The 23,868-nt window shown below is 39.6% G+C and overlaps 2 protein-coding genes across 3 annotated transcripts; one reads left to right on the top strand and one right to left on the bottom strand.

Moving 5' to 3' along the window:
- Window positions 1–994: 994 nt before the first annotated feature.
- Window positions 995–23,829, bottom strand: LOC144655293 (integrator complex subunit 9 homolog). 2 transcript variants are annotated; one of them, XR_013571065.1, is made up of 25 exons: window positions 23,727–23,804; window positions 23,515–23,642; window positions 22,813–22,885; window positions 22,307–22,369; window positions 19,291–19,374; window positions 18,746–18,801; window positions 18,239–18,325; window positions 17,664–17,723; window positions 17,023–17,083; window positions 16,036–16,125; window positions 14,805–14,961; window positions 14,071–14,120; window positions 12,549–12,679; window positions 12,155–12,215; window positions 11,978–12,020; window positions 11,062–11,190; window positions 10,333–10,388; window positions 9,864–9,932; window positions 9,199–9,282; window positions 8,733–8,819; window positions 8,289–8,425; window positions 8,091–8,181; window positions 7,859–7,915; window positions 6,520–7,209; window positions 995–1,257 (listed from the first exon to the last, which is right to left on the bottom strand). XR_013571065.1 is itself a non-coding variant. In XM_078515507.1 (24 exons), the coding sequence occupies exons 1-24, from the start codon at window positions 23,733–23,735 to the stop codon at window positions 7,090–7,092; spliced, it is 1,983 nt and encodes a 660-aa protein (XP_078371633.1). In that variant the 5' UTR covers window positions 23,736–23,829; the 3' UTR covers window positions 6,699–7,089. The 2 variants fall into 2 exon arrangements, 1 of the variants encoding a protein (XP_078371633.1); XM_078515507.1 differs by lacking the exon at window positions 995–1,257 and having other exon boundaries at window positions 6,699–7,209; window positions 23,727–23,829.
- On the top strand, window positions 1,688–3,189 carry LOC144654023 (uncharacterized). The gene is made up of 2 exons (XM_078514144.1): window positions 1,688–1,996; window positions 2,334–3,189. The coding sequence occupies exons 1-2, from the start codon at window positions 1,699–1,701 to the stop codon at window positions 3,167–3,169; spliced, it is 1,134 nt and encodes a 377-aa protein (XP_078370270.1). The 5' UTR covers window positions 1,688–1,698; the 3' UTR covers window positions 3,170–3,189.
- Window positions 23,830–23,868: the final 39 nt, after the last annotated feature.

Consider the following 23,868-nt stretch of genomic DNA (forward strand, 5'->3'; position numbering starts at 1 on the left):
CCAGAACGGAACTACTGAAAACAAGCGAAAGTGAGCATTATACAGGCTAAATGGAGTGCTATTCAGGCTAACCGGTGTGCATCGTTCCATTTCGTTATGAAGGCTAAGTTAAGTGCTATTTTCAGGCTAACTAGAGTCCACCGTTTCATTTCGTTTCGGCCGGTTTTAGTTCTTATTATAGGAATATAATGACGAAGCATTTTAACAACGCGAACAAAATTTAAGCTTAATAAAATTAACACGAATTTAGGAAAAGGTCCTGTTAGATGCTTATAATTAACATGTTTGTAAAAATAACTAAAATTAACGTGAATTTTTGAAATGGTTAATAACGCGCATCGTTAATTTCCTAGACAAGTCTCAGTAGTGTCAGAAATCTCGCTATTAAAGTAGTCGTTTTTAAAACCCTCAGTTGACTTAGCTACGTAGCATAATAGGAGACAACAAGACATATGTACAAAGTTTAATGTATAAGGTTAAACAAAATTTGTGCTCGCGGATTATTTGTAACATGATTTGACTAACAGCAACACTTACAGTTTACGGCAGAGAGATTCGATTCGATATCTAGACCCATGACTCTGGAGCAAGTTATCAAATAAAAAAAGATCGGCCGTCAGTCTTAAACAGTTCAAGACCCAGATAAGTAGGCTTGATTTAAGTTACATGTTAGATGGATGCAGTGGCTGCTTGATCTTTGCAAGATTACAGGATTTTTCTATATATCATTTGCAATTTTCTTTCAGATTTATGTTTTTTTTTTGCTTCTATTTCGATTTTATATTCATTTAAGATAGCGTTAGTTTGGTGTCCCCTATTAGCATGCGCAGTGTGCATTCCACACTGCTAGATGTGACGTCAGATGTAATTGACACAGTAATAAAGTCATTATAATAACTTAACCTGGTAGTGGAAAACTGCACATAATTTAGTTATTGCTCAATGTTTTTAAAAGGAAATGGTTAAAAAATAAAAGAAAGTATCACAAAAGAAATAACAGGGTCAAAGGATTCCATATATTTTTAATACATTCAGTGATTTAACAGGGGCGTAGCCAAGATTTTTTCAGAGGTACGCACAATTTTCTCAGTGATTCGTACTCGATTCCCGCTCCCTTCCTTCCCCTCAAGTCTTGATTCTTCCTCTTTTTTCACTTGCTTAGTTTTACGCAATAGTGTAAAAAAAAATCAACGCAATAACGTTACAGCTCAATGGATATCGTGACAGTTCGCGTCTAATAATAAATTAACATGTTAGCTTATCATAGGATAGCGTAACCCACCCTTCGAGCAACTGGACCTTGTCGAAACCGCTTCCTATTAAAGACATATAATTGGTAAATAAACTCCTTTAGACGGCTGGTATATTGGAGGATAATGCCCAAGGCTGAAAGATTGTCGAAAAATGAACAGTTGACCGACAATTTTTCAGCCAAGGTTATTATCCTCCAGTGTATCAGTAAGCCTCCGATTAATTTCTACAACGCGCTTTATCGCCAGTAAATTTAAAGGAAGAAACCTACAGTAATTATTGAAACAAATGTAAGTTGATTGGTTTACATCGATGGAAGCATTCATTTGTTATTCATGATTCTTTTAGCCATCTCCGTTATTAAAACACAAAGATTCATGATTCCTACCAATTTTACAGCTGTGATTCATGATTCAGCTTCCACCCCCGATCGAGAAAGAGTTAAATATGGCAGCATTTCCTTTTGCAATGCTCTTCAAATACACGGCACTAGTTGCCCTGCTTGCTTTCTCGTTAGTTGCTGTTAGCGATGGGTGTGCTTCCAAGAGTGACTGCGGAGCGAATCAAGTCTGCTGCAACTACAGATGTGTTTATGGTTCAAGTTGTGTCAATCGGTCCTGTTCGTCTGATTCTAGTTGTTCAAGCGGGGAGAGTTGTTGTAATAAGAAATGTGTTTACGGCTCAAGTTGTGTCGGTCAGTCTTGTTCGTCTGATTCCGATTTTACATCTAGCGCGGAGAGTTGTTGTAGACGTTAATGCCTTTCCATTCCAAGTTGTGTCGGCCGTTACTGTTCGACTGATTCCGATTACACCCCTCTGTAACAGACCCAGTGGAATCTTTATCTTCACCGGGTTTTCGGAAAAAAGTCACTGGGTTGGCCAATTTCACACCGGGTCGGCTTATTTGTGCTGGTTTTTTTTAATTGGTTTATTCGACAAAACACACACTCGCACAGTCACTGGGGAAGCATGGAAATAGACAGGTAAAATCAAAATATTCGCTGGGTACCTAAGAGACTAAATTTCCACTGGGTAGGGGAAAATAATCCACTGGGTCGGGTTCCACTGGGTCTGTTACAGAGGGGTGTACGATTGTTCAAGCGGAGAGAGTTGTTGTAGACGTTCATGCGTTTCCATTTCAAACTGTGTCGGCCTGTACTGTTCGACTGATGACGATTGTTCAAGTGGGGAGAGTTGTTGTAATAGTGAATGTGTCTACGCATCAAGCTGTGTCGGTCAGTCTTGTTCGTCTTATTCTGATTGTTCTAACGGGGAGATCGAGAGTTGCTGTAGCCGTTTATGCCTTTCCAGGTCAACTTGTGTCGGTCAGTACTGTTCGTCTGATTCCGATTGTTCTAGCGGGGAGAGTTGCTGTAACGGCGAATGCAAATATAGCTCCGATTGTTTTGGGTATTCGTGTTCCTCCAACTCTGATTGCGGAAGTTGGGAAAGCTGTTGTAACGGAAAATGCCAATACTCGAGCGATGATTGTATTGATTCTACCGCCGCCGTCATTGCTGGTGCAGTTATTGGCTCCCTCGTTTTCATCTGCGCGATCTCCATGTGTATTTTCTTCGTTCACCGACGGCAGAGAACAATTCGTTACGGCAGAGTAATAGAAGGACAGAGAGTAACAGCAACTACTGTCACCACCGCTGGTGCAAATGTACAGAGCAACCCACCCCACCCTGGGCAGGTAATTCCACCGTCCTACAGCTACCCATACTACCCCCCGCTCCAGTTTGAACATCAGCAACACACGATTAATCCTCCACCATACAACCCTGGAACAATGGCAGCAAGTGAACAGCCTCCCCCTTACACTGAAGTACCACAGGGAGGATCAGGGGGAGTTGATGCTCCTAAAACGTCTTTTCCATCAGCGGCACCTGTCTTGCAACAACACTGGGAAAGCTAAGGAATTTTGCCATGATTTCCTTGCTAGTAGCTTTTACAGACAAACTAGTAACTTTTTCAAACTTTACAGGCATGATGCATGTGCTGTGAAAATCGCTTTGAGGTTAAGTTTTAATAACAGGTTTTTAACAGTGGCTTTTGCATAATAATGACAGTATTACATAATAATGACAGTTGTACTAAAACCGGCCGCCAAAACGAAACGAAACGAATCATTGAGAGCAAACCGTAAACAGGCTAACGTGAGCGTTATTCATGCTAACCGGAGTGCTATTTAGGCTAATCTGTGTGCACCGTTTTGTTTCGGATTTTAGTACGTGCCAAATAAAGAGGGATCATTTACTACCAAGATTGTTATACCAAGGCTGGCGCAAGTCTGATTAGTGTCAGCAATCTCCCTCAGTAGTCGTTTAGATCCCCTCAGTTGGCCCAAGGAGAGACCGCTGACACTTCTGACCAGGCTTACTTAGTTAGACTTAACCTGGCAGTGGAAAACTGCTACAAATTTAGTTTTGCTCATGACAGGGTCAAAGGATTCCATGAAGTTTAAGTATACTTTATTCAGTGATTTACTAAAACGTGGAGGCACAAAAACTTTGTTGTTTTCATTCCTGTGAAGACTGTAATTATTGAACAAAGTCAAACACCAGAATATTTAGCGTAAAAGGTTTCATTAATAATTTGGTGTAAAGAACAATTTGTATTTGCAAGAGGTATAATGGAAGGGCTTTGGGAACAGGGGATATATGCTACACTATTATGCTCTCATTTTAGTCCTGGTACTGATCGAAAGGATCAGTAGCTGTGTACATGCACCACGGGTACCCCAAATATCATGTAGCATATTTGAAAGATAAGATATTATGAAAGAAGAGACAATAAAATTAAATTACAATTATTGCGGGCCCAAGAGAGGCCCGCAACCCTAATCTTGACAGTGACCAGCGGATTGCGTATAACGCGTGCGCGCCACGTTTATAAAGGCTATCTGCAAACCGGAAGTTGAAAATTTTGTTCTTCCACTAAAAACAATCGGAATGCAAAAAATGTGTCAATCACGACAGTTTGTCGTAACACCGGAAGAGAAAAATCTTGTCTCCAAGAGCGATAAGAATGCGAAAAATCAACAGTTTGTCACATTAGATCGAGGCTTCTGTCTTGCAGACATTACGTTTTGCAGACGTTGTTTTATAGGTGTTGATTTTGAGAAGATCTGCTGTGATTGTATCACAGATAAAATACGGGAAAGCGAATGATTCCAACAACTGTTATTCTCGAGAAATTCCTTTAACACTGACAACAAAGCGAGTTTGCCGATGCCACATCTCAATTCACACCGCGTGCTCGACTGCACTTCGCAAAACTGTCAATCAAAAAAAACAACTTTGATTGGTTCGCGGCAATAGGAAACGATAAAAAACATTCGTGACTTAAGCGTGACGCTTTACTCGACCTTACTCGGAATAATCTTCTTTTGTCCAGTGATTTAAAAACACTTCCCTTCAGTACCTTCTCTTAACTGCATTGAGGCCCGCACTTTCTAACCTGTGGTTACCACTCGTATGTAGCTTCTAATAAAAGTCATTAATAAACTGTACTACATACTAGCTGTACTGCAAAGATTGTTCTCGGTTTTGCCACCCCCTCCTCCTTCAATATTGTTTTATACGAGAAAGAATTAACAACAGGGATACCTAAACAATATAGTATGCGGCTTTAAAGTTGCCATAAACCGACAAGCTAGTCTGAATGATGTGAGCCATTGACATTAAAGGGATTTTAACAGATTTTTAAACAGTCCAAATTTATATTTGTGTCGAAGAAAACTTGAAACTAATGGTCCATTTTTATTGACAATTGCTATTTTAGAGCACTAAAACTGTTTAAAAGCGCGTTTGGCTGCGGATGGCCCGGATGGAAATGGACTTTTGCAATTTGAAAACGTTAGCCAACGTTTTCAAGTTGTTTCCGCGCGCCTTAAAAAAAAAATCGATATTATTGCCGGAGTTTGATTTCTATCCCCAAATGTTTTCCATGGGTTTAGTTGCCTACTACTTATTTCAGGACAGTTTAGACCAAAAATCTGCGAGTAAACTTGCGATTGAGCTGGATTCTGGACTTCTGCTGAAGTGATGAGTTTTTTTCATACAGACGACCTCCACAATAGTTTTGATGTAATATTCCAGGCGCAGTGGAAAAGTCACGCAATATCGTAAAAGAAAAATTCACGCAATATCGTAACAACTCGATCAATATCGTGACAGTTCGCGTCTAACAAGAACTTCAAGTAGTTTATAACCGGGCGGTTAATGTTGGACCACTTCTTTCAGCTTTTTGGCTAGAAAGGCACGGCGCCGCTTTGTAAAAAAAAAACTTTAGAAAAGCAGTCACTTGAGAAACACACAAGCCGTGTTTGCGTCAGTCACGGAGTGTGCGTGACATGAATTTTCTTTATCACGTCATCTCTTGTTTTAAACCACATGCCTGGCCGGATAAATTTCTGCTTACGCATGCAGTATTTATTTTGTTCCGGATGTTGAATAAAATAAACCCAAACCAGTTGAATGACATTAAAAAGAAGTCCATTTCACGCCAAAATAAAGACTAGACTAAGGCCATCCCGTTGTATTTCTTCGTTAAGCGTCGTCTGACGACTTAAGTCCGCGGTTTGCAAGAGTCACGGGGTTTGCGTGAACTGTAGCAGTGAGCGAAAATTCCCTTACTCACGTCATCCCTTTCTTTAATAAACTTGCATCAACAAATTACTGCCTGGGCTTGCAAATTTTTATATTGTTCCGAGTCTCAAACAAACTACACTCAAACCACTTGAATGGCATAAATTGATTTCGGTTAAAATTAAAGAAGCTTTAAAATCAAGTTCTTGAAGTTTAACTGCTATCCCCCCCCCCCCCCCCCCAAAAAAAAAAACAGCTTTCAGAAGCATTTGGGAAGTCGCGTGATTCGAAGCACGTAATTCTTACTGCGAGATTCGCTAGGTAATTCCCCTTTTTGTGATGACGTGTGTCCTGTGCCTTGACAAATTTTTGCTGGGTTTGCAATTTTCGTTTCGATTCCAAAAATAAACTCAAAAACACTTGCAAAACACACGAAAAATAATTCATATTTTCATTTAAAAATAGTTTGGACATGTCAAATCGCAACGTGAATGTTCAAGCCCTGAGCCAAACGCTTGAATATCAATTTAATGAACGATCGCCAGAAACATCAAAATTTGCGTGACCGTGACCTCCTTCTGGAACGATTTACCGACAAAAAAACAAAAACAAAACCCCAGGCAGATTATGAACCGGGCCCAGGCCCCGCCCGGTTAATAATAAACTAACATGTTACCTTATTATAGGATAGCGCTATCACCCTTTGAACAACTGGACCCTTTGAAACAACTGGACCTTGTCGAAACCGCTGCCTATTAGGAGCGGTTTAGTTTTATCTCACTCCAGCTCTGGCCCTGTAGAAGTTTAGTTGACGAGTCGAAATATCCGCCAAACCCAAATTTGTCCAATACAGTGTGTTGTCGTACTAGCCGTGCATTTAAAGTTACTGTTTTATACACCTCGAGTGAGTTCTAGTACATGCATCCCCAAGCTACGTGAGATCCCGCAAAGAATTGTGCCATAGTATTCCTAAGGTTGTGTGGCCCTCTACATTAAATCGTCCCTTTAAAATACACAGTTTGTTCTTCCAGCAGTTTTTGACAAACTCGAAGAAGTTCCGATACCGTTTATCCAATCAAAAACTTGCACTTCGTGAACAGGTCTAAAGTTTGACGCCTATCGGTCGGTCGCTAAGCAAACCGTCTGCTGTCAAATGTATGTCGAGTGCATTCCGGGAGACTGATGTTTCTGTGACGCTGACGGAACTTCTCTGCATTCCAGACTGTTCTCGTGCAGGGTCACGTGCTCAAAACTGCGAAACGCACTCAAGGAGCGAGTCCCGGATGTTGATTCTAAGAGCTTCGTTTCCGTGTGTAATGATGTGTGTTCCACTTCCATCCAGTTGAATCATGGCGTCATCTTGAGCCTGCAAACAAAAGTAAGAAATGTCCTCAGCAGGCTAGGCTGGGAAGAACTCGTTTCTGTTTGAGGGGAGAGGGGTGCGAAAGCTTGGGACGCCAGATAGAGCAAGTATCCCCCTCTTAATATTTATCTTTTTTTGCTCCATCTCGCTCTCCAAGATTTTACGCGCCTCTCCTGCTTACAGAAAGAAAATGTCTGCAGCTACACAGCTGTCAGTTGGCATATGCAACATTCACTTTTACACTAATTTCCGCGTCAAACGTTCACATGTTTAGAGTTATCGTAACTTTTGACAGGCAGACTTTCAATAGAAAATATACGTTTGATTTTTTTAGGCACACAAGAAGTGGTGCGAGGTGATTTGACTTTTTAAACTTCGAACTAAAAAGGTAAAGTAATTCTTCTGCAGTATATAATTAAGCAGCGAAAAAAGGTTCCTTTCTGCTCGTTTCTCAAACCTGCCGAAGACATTTCGTGCCTCAAAAGCTATATCGGTTACAGAATCAGGTTTATACCAACAGAGAAACCTTACATTGACAAAACCTAAAGGGCGGTGGTTTTTGGCCTGAAACTACACCCCCAGTGATAGAAATTAAAGCTCTCGGGCACGAAATAGCATCGAGATGTTCGAGAAACGTACGGGTTCCACTTACCAAATGGAGAGTGTGTCCTCCCTGATCAGATTCCACCTGCACGTCTTGAATACCCCGCTGAGGAAAAAAAAATAGTAGAAACATAAATGAGCACGTTTGCAAGTGGCAATCTGATATGTCATCACCATTACCATGTGTAAAGTTATCGCGGAATGCACTGTTTCTGCATAAAGGGCACTTAATCTAAGAACCTTTACGTTTTACAACGATACAATAGAAAATAATAGCATACCTTTGCTAGGGCTTGCATCAGACCTTCCACTTGAACACTGCCCCATAAATGACAAGATCGCTGGCTTGTTTTAGACTCCACTTTTGAAGCCCTACAAGACGAACGTTTGCGGTCAGTATTACTATTCATTAGGATTTCGGCGTTGTCTTTTGGAATCTAACAAAATTTTGACTCCCTCGTCGATTATAATTAACCTACCTCGTCTTGTCGCATCCCTCTGCCGTTAAGTCTAGCGGCTCAAGTGTGTATCTGTTGTCTTTAGTTACCAAGGTTCCCGTTACCGTGGTAACCGCTATACCAGGTCTCACTTCTTGAGGGTGGAGACTATTGGCCAACTGAACAAAGAGAACAGAGCGTATTTGTTTGCTGTTTAATTTCTTTCTTTAAGTCAAAAAATAAATGGTGTCCATAGCGCAGAGTGGTGTGGAGCTTTGTGATACGCTAACAGTACACACGAGCTACCAGCAATTGGATAGAGCAATTGCCTTACTCAAACAAACGTTAAAAATTAACCATCCGGATGAATGCAGCCTGAATTAACTTTATTGCAGACTGTTTCTTAAAACAGTAAAACACAAATTCCGATTGAGATAGGAAAGTCTGTGATATATTTCCTCTCAGCTAAGATTTGTTTCAACTGACCTCGTTTGATAATACGACTTTCTCAAATTGCCTGCTAACTGGCAGCGAAAGGACATCTAAGTGGCTAAACGTGGACATCTTGCACTCCTGTAAAACGAAAAAATTACAGTGTCACTTATAACTAGACAAGGCAAACGTTCTTACATTGCGTCTGAGCTACTTCTAGAACTCTCAGTTTCAAGCGAAAATCAAGGGCGCGAAATTCAATAAATCTAGGGCAATTTTCAGCGATTGGTGGTCCCCTAGTATGGACCGAAACGCAATCTGAAAAAGGCGAGAACCAACGATGACCATAACTCTCATACAGGAAGACATGACACTAAAATGGCCTTACACTGAGAATTGGGGATGAAGACTTTCTAGCAACTTTCCAGCAGTTCTTACAGGGCACTTATGCAACTGGGCCCATTTCTAAGGGCATGGTATTCAATTGTAAACAATTTGAAAGTAAGGAAGTGGAGTTTACCACATCTTGAATAGTCAGGTCCGTTCTATGCGGCAGTAAATCTGGTGATCTGGTGTATGCGTCTGGTATAGCAAGGTGACCGGGCTGAAAGAACACAAAAAAGCAATGTTATTTTCCTAAATAGCGACTGAAACACATCAGGCAGAATGGCTAGACCCACTGTACACGGGCTTTTCAAATTTGCGCGCAAGTATTCAAAGATGTGCCGTCTGAGCGCTAAACAGAGAGAGTTTTGTCAATCCATTTAGCGCAATGACAACTTTTTTTGTAGTGCATTGCACTACAAAAAAAAGTTGTCATTGCGCTAAATGGATTGACAAAACTCTCTCTGTTTAGCGCTCAGACGGTACAATGTCCAATGCACTACAAAAAAAGTTGTCATTGCGCTAAATGGATTGACAAAACTCTCTCTGTTTAGCGCTCAGACGGTACAATGTCCAATACATTAGCGCGCTTCTGACGATAAAGGATACTGTATATTTGTGTGCAAGCAGATGAGTAAACTTTCATTATTTTGGCAAACTTTACTCAGCATTTGTGTTGGGGCCCTTTTCAGTTAGCGGTTTGATCCTCAGGAATCTAAAGTTTACTGTCAAGGAAAAACCTGTTTTAACAGTTCTCTTGTGAGAACGAAACGAGGAGTGGTTCTGGTATTAGCACCTCACCTGGAGTTCTCGTATAAGTTTGTTTGCTTGTGTAAAATTCAGCCTTGGATCAATGGGACAGTAGCAAGCCTAAAGAAAAGAAAATAACATGAATATCATTATGTGACTGTAAAGTCTTTTAAGCCATGTAGCGGCGCATAGAGCGACCAAAGAAACCGAGTTCATTTATCCTCTCCCCACCCCTCATAACTTTCATGTGTCCATGGACATCTCTCTTCAAGCCAATCGTGACTTGGCTTACGCGTGTTTCCCGCGTCAAAGTTTCCCGCGCTTGACACGGGTTGCATGCGTTTTAGTTCCAGTTCTGACTGGTTCACTGTATGATTTTCGTTTGTTGTGATTGGTCAACCCTAAATTGATTAGTTGTCGCCATATCATGAAATGTCTTACATTTGAAATCGTAATCAGGCCAAAAGGACGAATGCAAAAAAATCATTCTCGTGCAGAGTAAATAGGACACTGCACCTACCTTCATGGCAAGTGGTTGATAAGGTGCAAGTGCCTCAAGATATGGAAACTCTGGCTCTGCAATGGAAATCAATGCGACTCCTTGTAGTTTCCATTATAAAGTAATGTCACAACAAATATTACTTATTGAAGATGAAGTGTTCAACATGACTCGAGCATGGGACAAAAAAAAAATTCTGAGTCCCCGACGGGAATCGAACCCATGGCCTCCCAGATACCGGTTGGGCGCTCTAACCAACTGAGCTACGAGAGACTCGTTGTGAGCTGGGCCATTGTATTACTTATAGAATATTACTTAAAAATATATTACTTAATATACTTAATATACCAAATATTACTTATGTTTAGCCATGTAAAAAAATACCTTCAAATAAAAAAACTCAAGATAAAAGCTTACTAAGATAAAAAAAACATCAAAGAGGAAATAAAAAACCACAAAGGAACAAGGATGGTTTAGATAGGGGAAGATTTAGAAGGACTGTACACGGAGAACTGTAAAAATTTAGGCTACACTTTTCAAGATGTGCCTTCTATCACGAAGTAGGTGCTCACCGACTGAAGGTCGTAAACGTAGTTTTCGAGAGTGTCTGTGTACTCAACTCTGAGTCATGGGTTCTTTTATACAGGAGGAGTCACAAAGAAGAGGTTTTAATAGATGGGGGCTGGGGGGGGAGGGGGAGGGAAGGGAGGGGGGAGGGATTGACTGAAGCAATTTGGAAAGTACACGTACCAGTGAATATAACCGTGTTGCCACTTGACTTGCCCCACAGTTCCATGAAATGCACCACGTCTCCATATCGTAGAGATGGATGCCCAGCAAACACGACACATGGAGTCTTGAAACAGCCGCTCAATCCATCTGTAAAAAGCATGGCAAAATTCTCATTAGCAATGTGTAATTGGCAAACACATAACACATTACACGACTTCAGCAAATATCCCTAACGTGTTAGTTGTCAATTACAATGCAAAGGTCGGTTCCATTTCACTGAAGGCTAATGATTTTAGTTTGGCCCTTATCTCCATGGCCAGTTGCTGTGGTATAAAGTGTCTAGCAAAATTGCACTTAGTCCATCCCAGGTAGCCCTTGAGACATACTGTCAAGTTCTCCCCACATTTCGCCAGTACCCATTTATATTCTTGGAAGGAAAGCGAAGTGTCTTGCACAAAAATACAACATTAAGTCTCAGGCCATGCACGATTTTGGACATCTGGCGTTCAACGCGCTAACCATTAGGCTTGCGCGCCAGAGTAACAGACGTTCCAAATTGGCAAATATTTAACAATAGGACGGCAAGCTTGAGGTTTTTTATCTGGTGATAGTTAGCGAGGGGTGAAAGCTAGCCTGCGATCAGGCGTTCTTTTTTCGTTTTTAGGTGAAAGCCCGAGTCAAGACAGTCAACAATCGAAAGTTGATAGAAACCGAGAGCGAGCCGTCTTATTGTTTAAGTATAATCCAGAGACCAATCTATTCAACAAAAAGTGCAGTGAAAGTGGTTTATTTATAGGTTGGTTTGCGATTTCTGCCCCGGGCAGTCTATATCGAAATTTAAACAGCCCAAGTGTAGCCGATCAGATCGCGAGTTTTCTTAACTGTCGGTCACTAAACATAGTGCTGAAGAAATTTATTTAAAATATATGCTCACCATGGATGCTGGGAAAGTGTTTCAGACGCCCGGTCTTGACAAGCTGTTTCAAAGAGAACAGAAGGTAACTCAAGATTTGCATACTGGTATACAAAGAAGGGCGTAACTTAAATGGTTTACTGAACTCAGTTCCGCGAATAGAATGTTAATATACCATTGTGCGTAAAAACAAGATACCTCGGCATGTGGAAACGGCGCTTCTGGTAAATAAACTTTGCTCTGTTTACTCTGACAAAGCCTGTATTGCAAAAAAATGGAAAAAACAGATTCAACAATGTTCTCAACACCTGCTATAACTGAACATCAATTGTTCTTCTCGCATACGATTCACGTGGCGCGACACAATAAATTTCAGCTTTAACTGGGGGATATCTGAAAATGTCCTCCATGTAGCAATGCCTCGAAGCTCACAGATTTTTAAGATTCTGTATTTTACTTTCATTTCTTGGAAAACTGTTCACTTTTTTGGAAAGAATGTCCGCGGTGGCGACAATTCTCCTCGCAAAATGCAGGATATTGCTTTCTGCAAAGACAACTATCGCAAACGTCTGAAAAAATGAACATTTCTTACCATTCTGCAAAGATATTGGAGTAGGCTAAAGAGCTGTCAGCCACAGGCGATATGAAATATATAGGAATGGAAGTAAGATTGGCGCCGTCCATATACGAGTACAAACACTCAAACAGATCGTACAGTACACCCTGTGGGAACAATCAAAGGCATTGTTGGTGCCAACATAAACACTACCATTCATGTAAGTTAAGGGACACTTCAACACTTGAACATACGCCGTAAATCACTAAATAATCCTTCCCCAGTCTAGCACAGGCCTCCCCCACCCCACCCACGTCCCATATTTCTTTAGGAGGCTCTCTGTGTATTGTATTGCAACTTTGGTCGCTTTCTACATTTAAGCATGGCTTGGATAACCAGTACATTTGATGGCCACCAATTGTCTCTGCTCAAACTGATAAGGCTTATAATAATAAGGGAAATTTGGTCCACCCCTTAGCGTAATGGATTGGTAGCTTTCACTTTGTTTCTCAAATGCCACAAAATGTTATTGATAAAACAACCTTGCCACTGTAGACCACTGTAAGATGTTCCCAACCAAGGCTTAATAGCCAGCGTAGCTTGGCGTTCTAGTCAGTCAGGGAGAGCGAGAAATCGCGCGCGTGAGCAAAGCGACGGCCGAAGGCTGATCCTTCCGCCGTCGCTTTGCTCGCGCGCGCGATTTCTCGCTCTCCCCGAGTGACTAGAACGCCAAGCTACGCTGGCTAAGGCTTAAGACCACAGGGAGCAGAGGAGCAAAATTCGACCTTTGTAAATATTAAAATGTTCAATCTATTTCGTAGCGCTTGTCATACGTTATTCAATCTCTTTGTTTACGCGACGGTTAAGCCAGCGGGCTCTTTTCTTACTGCGTAACGATCTTGTGGCACCCACAGTCATTGAGCCTGCGGCTGCGCCAAGCGCAACATGATTCCCGCTGGTTTAGCCGCCAAACTTGGCAGGCTGATGATTTACAGTACATGAAAAGGGGGCGTGGTAGAGGTAAAATCAAGTGTTTGAGCTGCATGTGCCACAGTAAAAAAAGGTCAAGTCTGCTAGTGGTCCATACAGGCTGGAGCTTATCCCGGTTTCCGTAGCATTAAGCGACTAGGAGTATTCCTACTCCCCCCTGGATGGGATGCTTGTCCATCGCAGGGTTACCCCCAGCAGTAAATTCGCCGGTACCCATTTGTACACCTGGGTGGAGAGAGGCACTGTAAAATAAAAGTGTCTTGCCCAAGAACACAACGCAGCGCCCCGGCCAGGCCTCGAACCCGGGCCGTTCGACTCGGAGGCGAGCGCGCTAACCATTAGGCCACCGCGCCTCCAGGTGCCACAGTACTTACATCTCACATGTAGATTGAGAAAAACTAAGTGTGCGTTATCCAATTTACGCATTTTGTAAGATTACCTTTTAGAATGATAGGAATGTACGTGTATATATAACAGTTACGGTAGAAAATGTGCGATGTAATTCGTAAAAAACAAATTGACTGAACTTTTGCTACCCTAACTTTTTATTACAAAAGTAATCACTTACAGAGGGAAAACATGGCACAAGAACGTTTCCTCCATTTCGCAAAGTTGTAGCTGAGGAAAAAAAAAACGTTCATTGGCTTCACAAAAAAACTCCCTTTTACTATTTTACGAAATACTTTTTCATGTTTGTTACCAATTTATAGTTTATATTTTAAAATAGTAATGCTGTTAATGAAAATGAAGATGGTTATTTTAAGCCTAGTGATTAACATGAATGAGGATGTTTTTTTTTTAGTAAATAACACAGCTATACTCATAGACAGTTTATTTAACCACGAAGAGCTCAGGAGCCGTAGCTTGTTAAAACGCTCTTGTGAAATAAAAAAAAGGTTTAAAAATTACAAATAATAAAACAAAGTTCTAAAAAGGTTAATCTTGTATATTTGTACAAAGTTTGATTATGATATGAATAGAAATTTATATAAATATAAAAGGTAATTACAATTTCAACTCAACGCAGAACAAGGAATTCTGAGTGCTCCTAAAAGAAAGAAGAACCCATTGCCCTACGACATGTTCTTCAGATAGTCTACCACGGAGCTACCACGGAGGTAGCTAGGCCATAAAACTACCTGGTTCATGTGACATGTGCATCCTGTTCTATCCTTCAAGGCATGGGATAAATAGCAATACTCCTGCATGTAGTCACTGCAAGCGTGGAAACATGGGCTTTTGACCAGCACCAATGAATCAGAAACATTCCTTACACATAAATTTATTTCTAACTGCATTTACCTAAATGAGTGCAAAATTCCCCCAGCATGGCATCTGGGTTAGCAGTTGGAGCTTCTGTGATTCCTGTCATAATCAAAGCATCGCTGTTCTTGAACATGGACTGATCCATTGGAAGAGGGTGAGTGGTAAATGTTGACGAACAAGAGAGATAGCTGACCTGTTAAAATAAAACAACCTTGCCACTGTAAGGTGTTCCAGAGGCTTAAGACTTCTGGTAAGGTGCAATGCATATCAGGTCTGTGACATTAGCAATCCTGTTAGCAAATAAATATGGTTCTAAACTTAATGAATTTCTTTATTCAGGGAAGAGATGATGGGGGAGGGGGAGGGGGTGGGAGCCTGTTAGAAAACGGGTGGGAAGCCGGAGAAGGGAGGGGGAGGCGGGATTCCTAAGGTGGCGGTAACCAGAAGAAAAAGAGTAAAATTTTGCTACACTTTGTTATGTTTCCCAATGAATATGAGATAAAGAGGAGTAAACTGCTACAGAGAGGGTTCCGGGAGGCCGGAGTAAAAGGTACGGGAAGTGGAAGCAAAACGTATGGGAGCCGGGAGGTTCAGACCCCCCTGTCCCCCTCCTCTACTGTAAGAGTACTTGGGTGTCTCAAGATTTGATAGTTAGGCTGTACACTCCCTCAGTGATGAGCTCATAGATTGCTGGGATTAGTGTCATGGCTTGTGCCTAGGTTAAACACAGTGCTGGCAATGTTCACAGGTGGTCCACCAACTTTGCACTTAGGGTTTGAGTGTCAGCATAAGGTTCCCTCCAGGGGCACTTACTAAAGCACACTGTACTTACCACTCAAAAGTAAGTTACCACAAATCTCACAAGACAAGTTTAGTTTCTCTCAAGAAGTTCGTTTCTCGAAAAGTATGATTGCTTTGTCTTCTGGTGGTACACAATGCTGGCATTTCAAAACGTCATGGAGGGGGATGTAAAGGTTTGTGCAGATGTTTTTAAAAATAAAACGATTTGCGGTTTGTGGAAACCTTTGGTTAAATTTGATGCGGCATTGCAGTGTTTGGAATTTTTCAGTGTGGTTTTGCGGTTATTGTACCCCCCCCTGTGCATATTCAAGGAATGCTGTGTGTTTCGTACCAGTGGTTGTTTAAGATTTACACAGTTGGCAAGATAGCATAGGAGATGTACAACTTTCATTCATGAATGATGTGCATGTATCATATCCACTTCTGTTCAAAGGGTAAGAAGACAAACACGTCTAAAAATTTGTACCTTTTCATAGTCAGACTCTATTACCCAGTTGCAGCTTCCCAAACTATATCCTGAACTAAGAGCTGTCAGCTTGACAATACCAAACAGATCCTATAAAGAATAATAAAAATGTAATACATTTGCCTACAGTTATAGGTACATGATTTATTTATTAATTTTCTGTGAAACATGAATTTAATAACTTCATGATCCCTGATCCAAAGTCTTTTCCGTGACCTGTAAAGAACTTCAATTAATAACAAATAGCAGTGATTTAACCACTTTATTCCACATCATTTTGAGTCATGAGACCTCCTGAAGATTTATGAAGACTGAAAACACCAAATGTGACCTCTGCACAATTATTGCAAATCTTGTAAGGCAGCAGTAACTAGCATGAATGATAAATGGATGCAATATGCATGCATTTATTTTGCTTTTTTCAAACACTCTTCTTTTGCCACTTTTCTAAAAGTAAGAGCAGGATAAAAGAGAATGCTTATACTTGCTTATTTTTGTAATTCGGGAGATGAAATTTTGATCCCTGTGATCCATGATTAATTTTTTTTATTATTTTTTCTACATGTGAACCGTACCAGAGACACCCCCCTGTATGTCCCTCTTTATTTGTACAGGTCAGACTAGCAGATTTCACCCCAAGCTTTAATACTTCCAAAGCACAAGTTACCCATAATGTTTTTTTGTGATCGGATTCATGCACAAAGATTAAAACACATTTTCTCATGAAAAAAGAGTCAAGATTTTAAAAGTTCAAAAGAAACTGCACTTAAAAGGATTAGGGTGAATGTTGAGTAACTTATATCATAGGGGCCTCAGCGTCAGTGTTTAACTCAGTTCCTGCTACATGAAGTAGTGACTGGGAGTGAACATTGCCATCCCCACCCCACCCCGACTCCCCTTGAAATATGAGACACTTGTCTATTGCAGGTTAATTTAGGGTACATAATTATAAGGAGAAACATTAACTGAAATATTTTTAATACTCACTATTCTTTCTGAGTACCCAACATTTTGAATCTTTGATATTGAAGCCTTTGCATCATGCTTGCTGTATAACAAGAAACATAAAGGGTAATACAGTCATGACAAGAGAAGCATACCCCCCTAGAGAACATTAATGAATTGATAATTTGAATTTTGAATCCATTAGTCAATTTCAATAATGCATTCATGTTATTAAAAATATAAGGACAGATCAATGTTCAAATCAAAATTTGGTTTCTGATCACAGTCACCTGATTTGAAGTAAAGGGAAGGCGAGAGGAATTAATTTTTTTTTTAACATCTGTTTCATCTATTCAATAAGCATAAACACTTCAATGTTCAAGTTTGAAAGGGTGTCAGTTAACTTTTTGCATGAGCGATCACCACGGCCTGCTGTTTTACGGGGGATGACTTTATCACCATGATGAACAGTCTGAGGGACACAGGTGAAACCCGCGAGGAAACTTTCATGTGGATTAGGGCATTAACATACCCTAAGAAGACAGCCAGAGTGGATGGAAAGAGAATGGGATGGGTTGCAGCTGTGGCCAAGAGCAGGGACAAGTGAAGGTAACTCATATTTTTGGCCCTATACGCCAACTCAGGGGAAAAAACTAGTAAGCAATAATTTTTTTAACAATTACCTGTAAAGAACTTTCCATGATTTTGTTCCCTTTAAGTCACAAAGAGGTGCAGGAAGACATCTGTCAGTGGCAAAAATAGAAATTAAAATTAACAATTAATCCAAGGGCATTTTCTGCCTGGTAGGTACAGCTACATGTACAGTAGCTACATGTAATAGGAGGCCTTGTCACAGTTAACTCTAACAAGCAGCACTGTGTTGAAACAGTGACATAAAGGCAGATGAAATAACAATAAGCAACAAGGCTTTTGTTAAAATTCTAACAGCAAAGTGTAGACCTTTCAAAGTCGTGATCAGCAGAGGTTTGAAATTTAGATGGAGGTCATGAACACCCTCCCCCCACCCCCTTTACAGGTTAAAAGGTCAAATCCTACAGGCCAAGGATTGTCCTCAATGTTGTCTCTTTGAGCACAATTTAATTTATTCTGACACAATGACCTCTCTAAAATGGCCACTTCAGCTGTATAGCGATGAGTTTCCATTATACATGTACTCTACACTTTCAATGATGTTTAAATGGTCAGGAAACAGGCCTGCAACCCTGAATAACGTCAGTCTGCAATTAAAATGCCTTACCTTAAAACTTCACTGTCTTTCCACATGTTTCCTTTGCTAACCTTTGGAACACGTTCTGCATACACTACCATTTCAAACATTAATTCTCTGCAGAAAGAAGCAACAAAAGAATGTGAACTACAGTGATTAATTTAGAGGGCTGAACAAAAGAATGTTAGGCTCTTTCAAGACCACAGCTTATAGGCAATGGAATGTCTATATGGAAAATTATGTGGAGGATGGCATTTATTTAGCCTGCAATTTTTAATATAATTATTTTTTGGATGGAATGCCCCTCAAATTAGAGACCTTTTCTTGATAATTAGCAGCTTAAAAGACGTCAAAAGAATTCTCTTCTTTTCCATTTTTTTTTTATTACAGTAAAATATACATGTTTTATCCCCCTTCTTCACTCTCTTCCATTTGCATATATATATTAATATAGGTATTCTACATACATGTAGATTTGACAGTAAATTTTGTCAAAGTAATTAACATGGAGTGGTATTGCACAATGTATGTTTTTACCTTCCAAACTGTATTGTTGGTTCAGTGGCATAAATCTTCCCTTTGAAACCTGAATGCTATATAAGGGAGCATATAAAAATTATAATGTCTTCAACATTATTAAACACTATTAAAGAAATGTCAAGTGCATACCATTCTAATAATAATTATTATAATAAATAATAATAATAAAGGCTTGCATAACTTTTGATAAAAGCAAATTTACAAACAAAAGGGATATTAAGTATTAATTACATAACATTAAAAAATTGAACTATTTGAACTCTCCCATGGTACATGTACATGTAAGTACTTCTTTTTGGCCCGGCCTACTTACATTTATTTGCTGCTTATTTGAAAAACTGACCCTTAGTAACATGAGTACTGTCAAAGCACTCACAATTGTATCAACACAATTTTCTTCCTCCAGGGCTAATTTTTTCAAGTTTATCCTCAGTCATAGTAAACCTTGCTTGTGTTTTAGTATATTAATTCCTCTTTTTGGTATAAGATCTTATTTAATTTGATAGAAATGAAATACAAAAAAAAAAGTCAATTAAACTCACCTCAGTTATAAATGGCAGAGCTAACATAAAATGGTAGTTGGATATCAGAATGATATCAATGTTGGAGAAATCCAGAAGACAATCCTGTTTGAAAAGAAATGTTTTTAAAGTGTTCATTATCAACTATTCCATAGATGTATAATGTGACCACTACAAGTAAGTTTTGAAGTAGATTTTTAGAAAGGGGAAGTAATAAATTGGAAGCCTTTTTTATATCTTACCATATGAAGCAAGTGGTAGTATTGCTCACTACTAACTGGTATTACGTACTCCGTGAACTGGATATATGCTGTTGATCATTCTATATACCGTACATCACATAAATTCAGACTTGCACTATGAACCACTGGATCCAATGTCAATTTTAAGCAGGAAGGGGGGAGGGGGAAGGCTGGGCATAGGCAGGAATCTGACATCAAATTATCTACCTTTAATGGGAACTTTTGAACATTTAAGTGGACTAATTATTTTTATTAGCATTCAGTGACACTTTGTGATACACCAATGCCCCAGAGTGAGGCATTTACATGTATTAGAAGAAGATCTCATTTAGGTTTAAATGTCCTGCCAAGGCTTGGCCTCCCCACCCCCCTGCTTAACAAAGATCAATGCACAATTAAAAGCTCTTGATTTATTAGTCCTTTAATAATATACATACAAAAATTTCTGCATGCTCATTGGCTGAGAGCACGTCAATTAATCCCAAACAGTGCAGAAAGTTGAAATTGAGTGCAGAAAGTTGAAATTAAATTGATTGACAGGAAAGTCGGAAAGCGCACCAAAACAAAATGGCGGTCCATGTCGGAGTGTTTGAGAGAGCAAAAATCGAGCAAAAACATAACGATTCATGAAAGGTTTGACCGATTTAAGGTATTAGAACTACTATAAGGTCAAAAATAAACCATACCTAAAAACTCGCTCTTTTCAAAGATATTAATTAAGTTAACACAAATACAAGAGATGGGGGCTTCTTTTAGCTTAGAAGCGGAGAAAAAAAAGGCGAAAGTTGGTTGCTAGAAGCGCCATTTTGCGATGTTAATGATTAGCGCTCTGCCATTCGAGTCGATATGAGCTCGCGTTGACAGCAATGTTACATGAATCGGCTTTACAACATGCGATCGTATCTACGCAGTTAGAGCGAAATTTTAGTAAAAGACGGCGAAATTCTTTCGTATTTCATCTTCAAATATAATTCGAAAGCATCAACTAAATCTATGCCTCTTGTTAAGCCTTCTAAAGCTCACAGAGAAGCTGTCTTGATATCCGACCCTCGCAGAGCCCAGGGAAGACGCAGCATGAGTTCCGTAACGCAATTGCGAAATCTGGCGTTGCTATGTGTATCATATTTGTTTACGCCGCCATGTTTTCTCCGACAGTAATCGGAAAAATCCGTATTTTTTCGTGCTTGTTCGTGTAGCAATCGTAACAATGCGGCCTTAAACACAATGAACAGCGGTCTACCTCTGAGAATTCAATATGGCGTCGAAAAAAACAGAGCGTCAAACGCACATTTCGCTGCTTACATTCGCTAATTTCGCCGCTGTAACAGACTGCCTCGAAAGGTACATGCAATTTAAAGGTGTAGAATTGTCAGATCTCGGTGAAATTTGCACTGTTTATTTGTGTTATGTCGAGGAAACTGTGCGTGAATACCCGGAGCGGCGCAGACATTTTTGACAAAATTATGGCTGTTCAAAGTTGAGGCACACATAAAAATAACTAGAACGCTCTATCTCCAGAAATAAATGCTGGCTTACTCCGGGTATTTGTAGGTAATTAAACGTTTCTATCATAAATCGGCTCCAGTTGAAATTATCTCTGTATCTTTCAAAGGAAAGCCGTAAATCGGCAATCTTTAATTTTATGAGCCTGCGATTTAACCGCGAATTCACACCTAAGGTGTGAAATTTGACACCTCGTATATCATTTTCCTGAATGTCCAGGTCTTCTTTAATAAGTCTATGTAACTTTTATTTTGAAAAATTATTTAATGTTTGTGATATTAATTTTTTAAATTGGACATGTTTATAGCAGTTCTACTACCTTAACGAAAGTTATAAGTATATATATAAACCAAAGTACTAGGAATTGGACGTTTGTACAGCACAAGAGAGGCTTTACGAAACTACGGAAAGCTGCCAATCGTGGATTTTCTTACGCGACGGCTCGTAAAGAAGAAACATTGCAAGTGTGAATTGAAGTTGGACATTTCAGCCCAAACCAATACGACTGAATGAGGATAAAAGCACCTGATAATACATGACAGAGAGCTTTAAAATTCCCTAGTGGTATCTGGATTTTACAAAGCCCGAGCGTTATGTTTAAGAACGAATCAGAAAGGTAAGCCACTGTCGTCCACTTCAAGTGAGTGAAATTTTTGTATGTGTATTATTAACAAGTACAGGTAATCACATGATTTTTCTCGTACAATTTGGGATAAATCAGCACTCATAAATTTTTCAAAGACTACAAATTGCACTCGCCCTACGGGCTTGTGCAATTTGGTTAGCCTTTGAAAAATTTACTCGTGCTGATTTATCCCAAATTGCACTCGAAATCATGCGATAACCTATACAAACGTAAAGTAAAAGTATGCTAATTAAATAATAACAAAATAACAAACAATATGTGTTCAGACAAAAGCTTAAAGGCCCACCTTCAACCAAAAGGCTTTGTGACCATTTGTTTTTGTTTTGAAAAGCTTGCTCTTGTACCAAAACACTCCAAACTGGAAAACTACCCAGTACTTAATAAAAATCAATGGTAAAACAGTCAAGTCACTTAAACCGAAAAGCGCATTAACTACTTAGGTCGAAAAACAAGGATAATAGAAGATTGAAGCAACTCGACTCGCTCCACATACATGTACACTGGAAAATGGTGGGGTACAATTTCCATATACGAAAATTGTTCCTAGCCACGTAATGCATCTTGGAATGTGGGCCTTTAAGACTGTACATTGCATGTTCATGTATATCATTCATCTTTAATGTCAATGCACTTTACAAGTCCTTACCTCTGGAGGGCAAATTTCTGGCTCCACGTCTATGAACACTTTCCCAGCTATTTCCTTTAAGTTCTAGAAACAGTTTTATAGGAAAACAGTTTACACAGCTTTGATATACTGGAACTCATTTACTTCTTATTAACCAAGCACAAGAGCAGACTGGGAGAACATCACCCAAGGTTTTTCTGGCACAGTTCTAAGAAGTTAAGTGAGCTCTGTTCTGTACTTTGTAGAATTAGGAAAGATGAAGGGTGATGCTCTTCCAGTAAACTGTATGGTCATGAGCTTATAAAAGTTAATTCAAGCCTAATGTTACAATGTATATGGCTGTCTTTGCCGCCACATTGTTGACCACAATTTGCCAGCCAGCCAGGCATTAACATTGCAACTATAAACAAATCACACTGCACATCAAGCTCAAGCCACATATAATGATAAACAATATTGAATGTTACCTTACTTTATTTCTATAATTTGTATGTTTCATTCATACCAAGAAGTATTAAGTTACTTACATTTTGTGCAGCAAATCCTTCAATATCCTGGAGTTCTCTTGTGGTCCATGATTTCAGCTGGCTCGTTCTTTCACTAGTTTATAGAAAGGAATATTATATTAAACTGACCATTATCACCTCCAAGTTTACAACTACAGTCAAAACTCATTTATAATTGGACACTGCAGGCACTACTCAGTGTCTGTATTAGTTAAGGTCTTTGCGTTAAGTGGGTTTATGAAAAACTGAAATACGGTAATATGAAATGGGGAGCAAAAAAAATACTCTTGATGTAACATGAGGTGTTATTACACTGTTTGCAAGGTAAGGGGTGTCTGTAAAGAGGGTTTGCCTGTACTACTAGTAGACATCCCATTAAAAATGTTGAGACTTTGTCAAGATTTTTGGTCTTTTTCTGATTTTTTTTTACTTGGAAGGGGGGCAGAGGGAGAGAAGGGGGCATACACAACTTCCAAGAACAATTAGAACAAATGCACACACTTTTTAACTTTGCCTGATTTTGTAACATTTTAAAATTGAATTAACAGTGCAGAGCATGAGAGGGATGAGATGCATCTCGTGTATTAAATCTACATGTGATCTTTATACATACATGGTGATGCATGCAAACTGCTTTAGACGGGTCATGTTTGCAGCTTAAAATCGGAAACCATGAACATATAGATTAAGATGAAGCACAAGGGTCTAGCTCAAAACACTAACTTGTTCACCAAAGAAAGAGGTATAAAGTGCTGCATCGTGGACATATCCAGCGAGCAATCCAGCATGATGCTGACACCTTTGAACTGCAAAACCAGACATGGCGCCGAGCTTGTTCTGCCTAAAGAATACTGAAAAAAAAAATACAGCCGCCAAAATTAACAAGTAAAATCTTGAAACCACTAACGGTTTATTGGATGGCTTTGTTTTCTTACCAACTTCATATTATGTTTTGATTTCTCCAAAGTTTTTTTTTCAAAAACCGTAACTTCTGTGTTCGACCGCCATTTTGGATTACAGATTACAACCGCTGGACAATAGTGCTTTTCAGAAGGCTCAAATGGAACCCAGTCTTGC

The sequence above is a fragment of the Oculina patagonica genome, chromosome 5 (genome assembly GCF_052425735.1).
Source record: "Oculina patagonica isolate OP01 chromosome 5, crgOcupat, whole genome shotgun sequence".
Classification (NCBI taxonomy): Eukaryota; Metazoa; Cnidaria; class Anthozoa; order Scleractinia; family Oculinidae; genus Oculina; species Oculina patagonica.

Excerpts from the sequence above, each read along its gene's own strand:
- LOC144654023 (XM_078514144.1), top strand. The coding sequence starts at position 1,699 with ATGGCAGCATTTCCTTTTGCAATGCTCTTCAAATACACGGCACTAGTT. Across the intron at positions 1,997-2,333 it reads ATCTAGCGCGGAGAGTTGTT|GGGTGTACGATTGTTCAAGC; the intron begins GTAGACGTTAAT and ends TCTGTTACAGAG.
- LOC144655293 (XM_078515507.1), bottom strand. Across the intron at positions 14,962-16,035 it reads TAGAGTCTGACTATGAAAAG|GTCAGCTATCTCTCTTGTTC; the intron begins GTACAAATTTTT and ends TTATTTTAACAG. Across the intron at positions 7,210-7,858 it reads GAGGACACACTCTCCATTTG|GCTCAAGATGACGCCATGAT; the intron begins GTAAGTGGAACC and ends TTTTGTTTGCAG.